The 12,775-nt window shown below is 41.3% G+C and overlaps 1 protein-coding gene across 2 annotated transcripts in view; it reads left to right on the top strand.

Annotated features, from left to right (window-relative positions):
* The first annotated feature begins 1,697 nt into the window (after positions 1-1,697).
* CCNYL1B (cyclin Y like 1B) overlaps positions 1,698-12,775 on the top strand; it is a 35,715-nt gene continuing 24,637 nt past the window's right edge. For both annotated transcript variants that reach the window (XM_055099534.2, XM_055099533.2), the window contains exons 1-3: positions 1,698-6,213; positions 7,539-7,598; positions 9,945-9,979. In XM_055099534.2, coding sequence (XP_054955509.2) covers positions 5,844-6,213; positions 7,539-7,598; positions 9,945-9,979 — 465 coding nt within the window. In that variant the 5' untranslated portion in view covers positions 1,698-5,843. The remainder of the gene's footprint in view (positions 6,214-7,538; positions 7,599-9,944; positions 9,980-12,775) is intronic.

Below are 12,775 nucleotides of genomic sequence, written 5' to 3'. Positions count from 1 at the left end.
TGTATACTATTGGACTTTCTGTATTTTGTATTAGAAAGGTTTGTTTATAATTTGAACATTTAAAATTATGTAAAGTATTTCATGAATCATACTCTAAGGAAAATGAAAAAACCAATGTTTTGTTTGTCTTAAGATCAAACAATGTTAGAAATCTATGCTACTTTAACAGAAGAGCCACCAAAACTTGTTAGCTCCTCAATACAATAGGAGCTGCTGTTTCTTAAAATGATTTAACTTTTCTACAAAGCCCATTTAAAAACTGTGATCATCCCTAATGAAACTTTGATGAATTAATCTTAGGACTGTGACATCAGTACAAGCCAGGAAGGAACTAGGAAAACACTGTTAAATTTTACTGTAAGCGGGTCTGTCTCTCTCTCACATTCCCACAGACAAGATTGTGACTGTCTGGTAGCACTGGTCATTTGGACAGTTAATCTGAGAAAAATAGCCAGTGTCTGGCATCATAATCACTCATGGCTTTGACTTTTTCTGGTTTCCTGATTTATTTATTATCTTTTCAGATGAAAGCAAAACACAATGTCCTCTGATTATTCGGAACACAGTCTGATGCTGATGGCCTGTCCATTGTATCCAGTGAGAAAAGAGGCCAGGACACTGAGGCAGGCTGAATCAAAACTTGAACAGAAGTGTTGTGTGTATCACCTCATTTTCACGCATTTCAAGTGTGCTGGCACCTGACATTTTAAACTTCCAACAACAGAATTGTTCAAGAGATGTTCAAGAGATGTTCTGAGTAGCTGAGTGACAGTGCAAGGAGGTGCATGGTTCCTGACGAAAGAATCAGACAGTGAAGTCTTCTCAGTTGAGACAGACAAATAGAAAATCTGTTTCTCACATAACTACAGCGATAACAGAAAATATTGTAAGAGGATGAGCTATTTTTGCCAGTGCATCATTGAACAAAAAAGTTTCAAAGACTCATTAGCTGTTTACTTCTGTTGGAAATTAACGTTGAGCTCTAAAAGTTTTCCATAGTGTTGAGATGTAACTCCCCCATGTCATACCACATGTTGTTCCCCATCATAAAATGTTGTTCCCCATGTCATACCACATGTTGTTCCCCATCATAAGATGTTGTTCCCTCATCATAAGATGAGGGATTGAGGGTGTTGCAAGCATTGGGAAAAGAAAACTGAGGTGGCTTAATGTTGCTGTGTTTTAGCAGTTGAATGCTTTATTATTTATCTGGTTTTTTTTGTATGATTTTTTTGGTTAGTATTTGGTACCATGTAGTGCTGTGTCTTCTCCCAAAAAGATGTGTATTTAGCTTAGGAAAGAAATGCAAAGTGTGGTTGATAAAATGGCTCATGAAAGTGCAGTGAGACTGACCCCATCCTGTATTCAGGGATAGGCCATCCCTCTCTGCCAGTGAAGAGAGACACTATCTTTATACCGTAATACCACGTAGAGCTAGGGCTTCCCTGATCCAGCTGGGGATTGTTACCTACACCCAATATTGTTTATTATTAAATCTTGTGGCTTGAAATATCTACTGATTGAAATGGATGTCTTGGTCTAGGTTACTATTTTTGACATATGTAATTGAAAAAAAAAGCAGGATGTATATTTTAATTTTTTAAAATTTACCATTTTATTTCAAGTTATTGTACCAAGCTCATGAAATGTTTTACTATTTGTCAGAAAAGTGACATTATGGCACATGCATTCTAAGATTTAATACATTGTTTTTAGGGAGGTTGAAATACAGTATCCTGAATCTTAAATATTATAGAACTTTTAAACAATTTGGCTTAGTTGGAGAAGGCTGGGGTATATTTAAGAATGTTATGTGTTCTGCATTACTCCTTAAGAAACAGATTTTCAGGCTGGGTGTGGTGGCTCACGCCCATAATCCCAACACTTTGGGAGGCCGAGGCAGGAGGATTGCTTGAGGCCAGGAGTTCGAGACCAGTTTAGGCAACAGAGCAAGACCTGATCTCTATAAAAATAAAAATAAAAAAAGAAACACGCTTTTGAGATAATAGTGATAACACCTGACTCTGTTACATATCACACCAAGACTAATTGAAGATAAGGAAAATTGGTTCTTGAGATAACAGAGACAAAGTAGACAGAACACATTGATTTCTGATGTAACACATAGTCAGTGTTTGAGGAAACTGTTTATAGAAAGTGAAGCCAAAGTTCTTTATTTTACCAAGGTAACTTTTAATAACCCAACTGTTGGATGAATAAAGCTTTTTAAAAAATTCGAAGCAAATGTTACTCATCATTTGGAGTCTGGATGTCCCAGTTCACAGGGTTACTTCTGAAATGTAGAGCACATGCAGCCTTCTGATCAAAGGAGAGTGAGGGGACTGCTCCTGCCAGGGCCCAGTTCAGCCGCAGGACCCCATGGCGGCCCATGGTCTTTGTCCATGCTGTGGGAGCAGTACAGGATTTATTCACTCAATAAACATTCACTAGGGGCTTACCATGCCGTGGATCCTAGGAGTCTGCAGAACACATCCAGCTGAAACCCTCTTCTGCGGTAGACCTTCAGTTATTCAAATACTACTCTCATTTTTTCACTGAAATGTTGTCAGTCACTCTCAGGATAAACATCACTTGTTTCTTTAACCAGTCCTCACTTATTGTGGTTTTCAGTTCCTTCATAATCCAGCAGTCATGAAAGGAAATGGGAGAAGGTGGGAGAGGGCTTTCCAGTTACTGAATGGAAGTTGGGCTTCCAGTACCAAGGACTTTGGGAAGCAGGCCATACCCTTTCAAGGAGTGCGTTATGAATGCAGTAATTCACACAAGTATTAGACATTACAACATATATGGACTGTAAGTTTTTGTGGCTAGAGGATTCACTGGTATATTCACGGGGAAGTGAATGCTTTTGTGAGTGAGTTTCTTATCCTGCAGAAACGCTTTGGGACCACATCAGGCTGCATTACATTGACTGTCTCATGTTGTTTCTCAAAATAGTCATAGATTCCATGTGGTTAAATCACCCATTTTAAAAGCAAAGCCAAATTTATTTCCTATGACCATATTTGACCATATGGTCATAATTCCTATGACCAATATGACTATATTATTTCCACATTTCCTGTGACCACAGGAACACCTCAGGGCATCACTAGACAAGTAAATTATGGTTTCGACAAGTATCCACTGATACAGAATCATTGAATGGTAGAGCTGATCAGGGCTTTAAAAAGTCATCTATTCCAATGCTGATTATTTGCAAAGAAAGGGCTGAGAATCACAGTGATTATACAACCTGCCCACAGTCACAACAGTAGTTAAGTAACCACACTGGGACTCGTAACTTCATATCTTGAATTCTAGACCAGAGCTCTCTATCCTAAAGCAATGTTAGAGGTACTCTTTTTAATTATACTAATAAAAAGTAATTTTTTATGCAGACTGGCTCTCACTGTGTTGGCCAGCCTGGACTCGAATTCCTGGCCCTAAGTGATTCACTCGCTTTGGCCTTCCAAATTGCTAGGATTACAGGAAAGAACCACCCCACACCTGACCTTTGGAGGGACTCTGGCTTTGTGTGTTTGGGCTAGCCTTCCTGTGTAGTCAGTAAGATGTTCCTGCAGTGTACTTTGGGATCTTTCTGCACAAATTCAGTAGATCGTGTGATTTTTTTTTCATATAATAAATGTATTGCAAATAAATTTGCAACAAATAAGCTAGACAATTAATTCACAGTTAGTAACCTACGGCCTAGAAAATTTCATTTCTTTATCCACACATGTTTATAAGGAGATGATTGAAGAAGTAGTCTAAATATGCAGATTCCTAATCATCCCCAAGAAGAATGGAACCACTGAAAGGCAACCTGGGAGGGTGTGTGGGGTTGTTCTGAGGTTGTGAAAGCCACTGAAATTCACACATAAGGGGATAGTAAAAGGGAATCCACATCTTTTGAGTACCTTCATGTGCTGGGTATAACTTGGTCTTCATTAAGATGATGCACCACCTTTGGAGTCAGACAGAACTGGATTGAATCCCAGTTCCATCGCTTATTACTATATGATCGTGAATGTGTTTTTAGCTCATCTGAGTCTCAGTTTTCTCACCTATAAAAGATGGGGTTGTTATAGGCTTACGTATGGTACATATGTAAAAATCTAGACACAATGCCTGTAATTTTGTAAGTGTTCAATATATGGAGGGAGCAGTATTATATTTCCCTCATTTAATCTTTAGAGCAAGTTTATAAAATTTGTGTTGTTATTCATATTTTTTAGATAAACCGAGGATGAGAAAGATTACATAAATCACTCCAGCCTGGGCGAGAGTGAGGCCCTATCATATATATATATCCTATATATAGCTATATATAGATAGTTTTAAGATAACAGATAAAATAAAAATATCTCCAAAATTTAGAAATTTGTTCCGAATTAATCAGTGTCCCCGGCAGATCATTTAAGTTAAAATTTTTCTTCTGATACTTGCTTTAGTTGTCTACAAATTCATGCCCTTATACTTGATCCTTCTACATAAGCAGAAGTCTAATTCTAGGCATTGTTCTTTGTCTGGAGCTATGCACCTAGTACATAATTAATTAAAAGTGCTTACCTGTCCGACCGCAGTGGGTCACGCCTGTAATCCCAGCACTTTGAGAGGCCGAGGCGGGTGGAGCATCTGAGGTCGGGAGTTCCAGACCTGCCTGACCAACATGGAGAAACTCCCTCTGTACTAAAAGTACAAAATTAGCTGGGCATGGTGGCGCATGCCTGTAGTCCCAGCTACTCAGGAGGCTGAGGCAGGAGAATCGCTTGAACCCAGGAGGTGGAGGTTATGGTGAGCCGAGATCGCGCTATTGCACTCCAGCCTGGGCAACAAGAGCGACACTCCGTCCCCCCAACCCCCCCCCCAAAAGCAATTATGATCACATTTAAAATCTTATTATGTGGTGGTTTTCTCTCCTCTCCTCTCCTCCCTTTCCCTCCTCTCCCCTCCCCTCCCCTCTCTTCTCTTCTTTTCTTTTCTTTTTTCTTTTTTTGAGACGTAGTCTTGCTCTGTCGCCCAGGCTGGAGTGCAGTGGTGCGATCTCGGCTCACTGCAACCTCCGCCTCCCAGGTTCGGGCGATTCTCCTGCCTCAGCTCCAGAGTAGCTGGAACTACATGCGCGTGCCACCACACCTGGCTATTTTTTTTGTATTTTTAGTAGGGACGGGGTTTCACCATGTTAGCCAGGATAGTCTTGATCTTCTGGCCTCATGACCTGCCCGCCTTGGCCTCCCAAAGTGTTAGGATTACAGATGTGAACCACCGCGCCCGGCCCAGTTTTCTTTTACATAAGCCTCTTCTTTTGTTGAAAACATAAGATCTTCCTCACAGTGGAGAAACCTGAAAGCTCCCAGCAGCCAGCAATGAATGAAAGGTGGGGGCGGGGCTGCCGGCATGGCAGGGCCTAGTGAGCCTTGTGCCTAGGCTCCCACATCACAATGGGGTCGGGGGCGCGTGGAGGGGTCTCTGGGCCTGATTGGTTCCTGGGAACCGGGAGGGAGCTCTGGCGGTTGGCAGGGCAACCTCCTTCAGTTGGTGGGAAGCGGTGGAAGGAGGAGGAGCTCCATCTGTGCTCTCTTCTCCGCAGTCACAGCTCTCAGGCTTGTTGCATCTAGACCCATTCTAAATAAACCAAGCAGATTCCTAAGGGACCCTTGCAGACAAGTCAGCTCAGGGGAGGCGGCTGAGGCGGGGTGCGGGCTGCTAGTGGGGTGCAGCCCCATAGCCGGGGCTGGCCCTGCCAGCGTGCCTTTCCTGGGAAGAGGTGGAAGTGCTGAGCTCTGCAGACTTGGAAGCAAAGGAAGGCCCAAGCTGCTGGAGAGGAGCCGGGCTACCCCATGGGGAACACGCTGAGCTATTGCTTGGGCACCAACGCCAGCCTCAAGCGGGGCCAGCGCAGGAGGTCTGGGGAGCTGTCCTGCAGCGCTGACATCTATGAGGCAGCGTCAAGCAAAGGTGTAGGCCAAGGCAGAGAGGAGCGGAGGCGCCGCAGATGGAACATGCCGCTCCCTGATGCCAGCCCCAAGCAAAGCCAGCGCAGGGTGCTGTGGGCGGAACCGCCCTGCAGCCATAACCTCACGGAGGCAGAGGTGGCAGTAAAAAAAAAAAAATCCCCACACCCCACTGCTGTGGAGCCTGCCCAGTCGGATTTCGGAGCCCGCGAGGGCCATGACCTGCAGCACATCAGCGACCAGGAGATGCCCAAAAGTAAGGAGGCGACTGATAGTGTTTGTCCTCAGGCGAGCCTCTGGCCACCGCTGACTCAAGGTCCCCCCAGAGGCATCCACAGCCTCGGACTCCTCCCTCCTGCCCCTAGCCAGCTTTCCTAGGCCCAGGCACCAGGCAGGAGGACTGGCCTTGCGTCGTGCCTACGTCCCCCACCTCCCCCCTGCAACCAATTTTTTTTATCTGTAGCATCTGGTGGTTTCTCTCCTCCTCCCTACCCCAGTGCCCAGTTCTGGCCCCTTTCTCATCCCCCAAGGCTAGGCAGAAACTAAGTTTTCAAAATAGAAAATGTATGCTACAGATTTCATTGCTATAGAGGAAGTGTCTTACAGCTCTTCTGTTTAAACATTGGTTGACCTCTTAATTTATTTAAACGTTTGAATAATTAAGCTTCATGATGAATGTGGCTTTGTAGCTGGAAAGTACTGTACTCGCGGAATATTAAAAAATCGTGAAAGAATGAACAAAGATAGTATGTGAATGAATTGTACCTTTATACACAAAGCATGCAAGTACTTGTGAAAGTTTTTCCTCATTTGGTGGTGTAAGGTAGGCCTCGGAGTGGTTTTACACACTAGGTAGTAGATGGGTAGTGTTGGATGAGAGCCCAAAATAGACTCTTTATATCATTCTTTGGGATTTACAACACATTTTCATGTACGTCTCATATATCACCCTGTCTCTACAAAAAAAAAAGGGTTAAAAATTAGCCGGGTATGGTGGCTTGCACCCATAGTCTCAGCTGCAAGAGGATCTCTTGAGCCCAGGAGTTTGAGGCTTCAGTGAGCTATGCTGGCTCCATCGCACCATTGCATCACTCCAGCTTGGGCAACAGAGTGAGACCCTGTCTCTTTAAAAAATTGTTTTTTGCCCAAAACAGCTCTTTATTTTAACATATTTGCTATATTGAGCCGGTGTCTGACAGTAATTGACCACAGCATCACTTGCTGCTTGAGACTTTCCCTGAAATGCGCTGGTAATAGCCGCATAGAGGAGGGTGGGTATATTTGATAAGTAGAAGGAGGAGGGCGTGTATATGATTCATCTAAAAGTGGCATCAGTTTATTTAGATGCAAGTTCTAAAATGAAGTCCCAGACACAGCCTGGTTTTATTCCACATACGTGGAGAACTTCTGTGATTTTTGCATTCTCCAGTAGAATTGGGACATTGTGGCCTTTATTTTCTTTACATTTATCACTAAAAGCTTTTCTCAAGACTGTTAAAAGTGATTAAAATGGATGTGTAGCTTTAAAAAGAATCTTTTCTACTCACTTAAATTATCCCATTTTTCCTTCTTCCTCTACAGATTTTGCTTCTGACCGTCCAAGGGAAAGCACACTCTTCCTGAGAAAATATCAAATGAGTGGTAAGATAATATTGTTTCTTCCTCCAAGCAAAAAACTTCAAACTTTCTGTTTCATGTATTACAGAAAGTATTTAGAGGAACTCAGATATTAGTTAAAAAAATTTCAACTTTTTATATATTTACTTGTCTTATTTTAATATGTGACATAATTTCCTTTAGTTGACACTGTTCGTGGAAACATGCAGGCTTTATGTCTCCACGTTTGATGACATTTTTATCAACATCAATGCAATTAATTGGCCACATGATTTGGTGTAGTAGTCATGGATGTATGCCTTTTTCTTTATACATCTTTGCCATTTTTCCCTTGCTCCAAAGAGTACATGTTAATGATGAGTGATAAGATTTAGGCTACAGCTTGGATTTCACTTGAACAAATCAAAAGAATCTGTTGTTCTAGATTGGATCCGTGATTTTGGCCTCCTTTTTCACAGTGCTCTAACCGCATGAGCCTGTCACATCCATGTTCATGCTACTCAGAACTTTTTCATTAGAATGTAATGGAAATGTAAACATGGCCTGTGCTGTTTTCCAGGTTAGCCTTAGTGTGTGAAACTAGTGTAAAGTTTCCACATCCTGCTTGTTTTAGGATGAGAATTAGAACTGTAGGAGTTTTCTGTACTCCTGCTTATTTTTTGTAACATTCTGCTAAATCTTACTTTTTTTTCAAAAAAGCCATACACCATGTTTTTCAGTTGTTTTCAACAGCAAGAATACAAGAAGTGGGGTTTCTATAATAACATCTGAAGTAATGCAGCACAATAAAAAATGGGTTTCTCCCCTGCATTTTCATAGTTTGTATGCACTTTGCCTGTCTCGAGCTGGTAACTTCTGGTTAGGATTGTTGTATTTCTCAGTTTCTTCCAGAGCCATGGGCTTCTCACACATAGAGTGTATGGAAGTGGAAGAAAACCTACCCCATGCCCCTCTCTCTTCAGCAGTGAGAAATGTGTGTCAGTGAGACCAGCTCAACTTCAAAGAAGGAGGCATTGTAGGGAACAAAGTGTGGCCCAAGTCCCCCTTGTAGCTTTTATTCTTTGGACCTGTATTAGAATGAAATGATTTTGTGTCCTGAGGATACCAAGTTCAATTAGGTTGGCACACTCATGTTAACATTTGAGTTTAAGCTAGGCTACTTTTCAGTTGTGTAAAGACCCGTTTATTTTTTCAGTAACATATTAGTAGATGACTGATCAGTCATTGGATGCTTGCAGGGATTCTAGTGCATCTAAAGACTGGCTCCAGGCCAGAAACTGGTTCTTAGAGCTGTCAGCTATTAGATCCTGGTAATGAAAGTAAGCTATGTGTAGAATCAGAAAACACTACTGCTTAGGGGTTCAGATATACAATAGGTAAATTTTTTATTAGCTAAATTTCTCATCTGTCCTGTATTTTGGCATTTCTATGAAGGAATACCTGAGACTGGATAATTTATAAAGAAAAGAGGCTTTATTGGCTCACGGTTCTACAGGCTGTACAGGAAGTGTGGTGCTAGCATCTGCTTCTGGCAAGGGCTTTGAGAACCTAATAATCATGGTGGAAGGTGAAGTCATCTCTCACATGGTGAGAGGAGGAGCAAGAGAGAGTGGGAGGTGCCGCCTTCTTTTAAACAAGCAGATCAGGCCAGGTGCGGTGGCTCACGCCTGTAACCCCAGCACTTTGGGAGGCTGAGGCAGGCAGATCACTTGAGGCTGGAGTCCGAGACCAGCCTTGGCCAACATAGTGAGACCCTGTCTCTACAAAAAATTTAAAAATTAGCCAGGTGTGGTGGTTTGTGCTTGCAGCCCCAGCTACTCCGCAGGCTAAGGTGGGAGGGTCACTTGAGCCCAGGAGGTCAAGGTTGCAGTGAACCATAATCACGGCACTGTGCTCCAGCCTGGGCATCAGAGTGAGACCCCATCTCAGAACAACCACCACAACAACAAAAACCCAAGAAGATCATGCATGAACTCAGAGCAGGAACTCCCTCATCACCAAGGGGATGGCGCTAAGCCATTCATGAGGGATCTGCCCCCGTGATCCAAACACTTCCCCACCTCCAACACTGGGGACTACATTTCAACATGAGATTTGGAGGGCATACACGTTGCCTAATTTGTTTTGCCTTTCCTTGTGTACATGGGGATTCTTTCATTTTTGTGTAATAGAACATCTGTTAGGTCAAAAATAAAACTATATTTTTAGATTTTACTTTATGCCAGATTATTTAAATGATAACTTTTGTTGGTAAGAATTTTTTAAAATGGAGTTTTATCTCATTTTATATAGTGATAATCAGATGATTAGCAACTACTTTTATTCTATGGTATTTATACCAGAATTGATTAGTTATTTTTTCATTCTTAGTGCAAGAAAAGAGGAGCAGCTCTCACCTATATTATGTAAGTAAACTTTTGAAAAGTTAAGAAATTAATTGTTTGAATTAAAAATCTGTCATGATTCCTTAAAAATTTAACAGGGAGCCAGTGCTGTTAGCGTGATCCTTTTCTGATGGACTTTCTAAATCTCTTCTATTTTCCTAAGTATCAGATTTATACAGGAAAGTCTTTAGCTTACTGTGCCCATTTTTAAGGGTGATTGTGATATTATATCACAATTTGGTTGTGATATAAATATCTGCCTTAAATATTTAATCTTTTGTATTCAAATAAAATTAAAAATAGCTGAGTCTACTTTCTCCAACACTTTCTGCTGACTTCCTGTCATAGCAGGTGAAAGCGTAGCTTCCTCACTCCACTGTGACCTTATTTCCCTCCCCGTTTCTTCCACCTGTAACCCATTTTTTATTAAATCACTAATTGATATTTACATGATTATGACTATGCACATATTATTCACTGCTGAGTCATGTAGTGTTCTGACTGTGCCTCCTCGTTGTGCATCCTTCATTGTTTCTCTTAAATATTTCTGAAATCTGAACACTTCTGCACTTCTCCCAGATAATCCCCCTTTTCCTAGCCCATGATAGCTCATAAAGCCAAATACGACCATTAGCCCCCAGCTGGCCTCTTTGTTTTCACATCCTTCATTATTTTGTGTGTAGAATTAATTTTCTGACTATGTTCCTTTGCCTCTTTTTTAACAGCTATTCTTCCCCAAGTGGTGTAACATTTGTCACATGCCTATCAAAAATAATGTTTTATTTACTAAAACATATGTTCTGTGTTTTTTCTTGAAGGAACTTTCCTTGGCCTTTGGTTATCCTCCTCCAGGATAGACTGTGTTTCCCTAGGCTGCCCTGAGCCTGTTTCCCTGGGAGCCCTCTCTGAACTCTTATGCGCCCACTCATGTTGGATCCCTGAGTCCTAGACTGTGCATTGCCCTCTGCCTTGTGTTACTCCCCAGTGGTGCTGGAGCACAGTTTCTGAGGAAAGGCTCATGGACACACATGTATAGAGATCTAGCCTCTCTCCAAACCCTTCTTTTGTTATAGAGTATAAAATTCTAGAGTGAAAACTAAATTTCATGGCTCTGAAGACATTTCTCTATTGTGTTTTCATTATACTGTACTTGAAACTATTGCCATCGTGTGATACATCATATGTAACCAATTTTTACATTTTTGAGCTTTTTAAGACCTTCTGTATTCCTGGGATTCGGAAATTGTATAATACAGCTTTGTGGGGACCTTTTATTTATTGCAGCCATTAAGTCTGCAGACTCTCTTTTAGAGAATTGTCCTATATTCTCTGTTTTATTATTATTTTAGTATTCTTATGATTCAAATGTTCGGCCTCTTATACCAGTATTTCTGCATTGATCTTTAATTTCTTCCCCTCCTATTTTCCAATTTGTCTTTTGTTCTGCTTCTTAGAGATTCTTTGACTTTCTGCGCTAACCCTTCTATTGAACTTTTAAAATCTCCTTAAGGGTATTTTAAGATTTTTTAAAAAAGTTTTGCTCCTGAATTTTTACTGGTCCCAGAATTCCTTTTTCCTGTTGTTTTGATCTCTCATTGGAGGCTTCCCTGAGATGTGTGGTGGTCTTTGCCTTTCTCTATTTGGAAGCAGGACCTTTGTTCACTGAGGGGTCTCATTGTGGGGATTTGGAGGTCAAGCCAACTTTTCTTTTGGGGAAACTCAGTGTATTATATGTGGGTATTTTCTTTGCAATGGTTTAGTTTTCTTCCAAGGAGGATCTCCCAGTTTTCTGCCTGGGCAGTGCAAGCATGGCTGCTGGCTTTCTAGAAGCAGGGTTGGGAAGGAAAGTGCAGTTTCACTTTGTGTGTGCAATTTATTCCCATTTCCCAAGTTTTAACCCTAGTAGTTCTGAGCCCAGAAACCCTCAGGTATAAAATATCCAGAGAATACGCATCCAAATTCCTTCTAAGATGGGAAGAGAGGTGGACTTGTGGCTCTAAGCACAGATTTACAGTTGACCTTGCTGGCTTCGGTTGTATATTTCACCCTACCTTCCCAGGTACTATGTGCCTCTGATTTTGGAGCCTGAGTTGGGTTCTTCAAAACAAAGAAGATCACTTGTTTCTGTTCAAGTCACTCCCTGTCAGCTCCAAAGTTGTGCTTCCATGTTAGTTGCAACTCTTCTATCAGCTTTTCACCTTGCATCATTGACTCAGAATGATCTGCCATCAATCCTGTCTCCTGGTCCTGTGTATAATGTTTATTTTATGAATAATACTAATGAGATTTCAGAAGGAAGAGAAAATAAATTTCTGGTCAATCCATCATATTTAATGATTTAACCCATATATAAGTGTAAATCTAAGTTTAAATTCAACATAATTATGACATTAATTCAGACAATTTCTATTTATACTTACAATAAGCACATAACACTTTTCCACTCAGTCCTTGTGTAAGAATTCTATTCAAACTCCATACATGCCATGTGGTCCCATTGCTGTGCAACATAGATGGAGCTGTTTTTGTTAGTACACAAAATGTTATAAATTTTTAAGTTAGCTAAAAGTCATTAATTATTTTAAAAATATCTGAAAGATGTCTCTTAAAAAAATGGGGAGAAAAAAGTGATCTTGAGAGCTGAGCATGGTGGCTCACACCTGTATCCCAGCACTTTGAGAGGCTGAGGCAGGCAGATCACTTGAAGCCAGGAGTTTGAGACCAGCATGGCCAACATGGTGAAACCCCATCTCTACTAAAATACAAAATACAAAAATTAGCCCGGCATGATGGCACATGCCTGTATTTCCAGCTACA

This window comes from Pan paniscus, chromosome 18 (assembly GCF_029289425.2).
Source record: "Pan paniscus chromosome 18, NHGRI_mPanPan1-v2.0_pri, whole genome shotgun sequence".
NCBI lineage: Eukaryota > Metazoa > Chordata > Mammalia > Primates > Hominidae > Pan > Pan paniscus.
The sequence above is the reverse complement of the archived record's forward strand: the minus strand, read 5'-3'. Positions and strand labels throughout refer to the sequence as shown.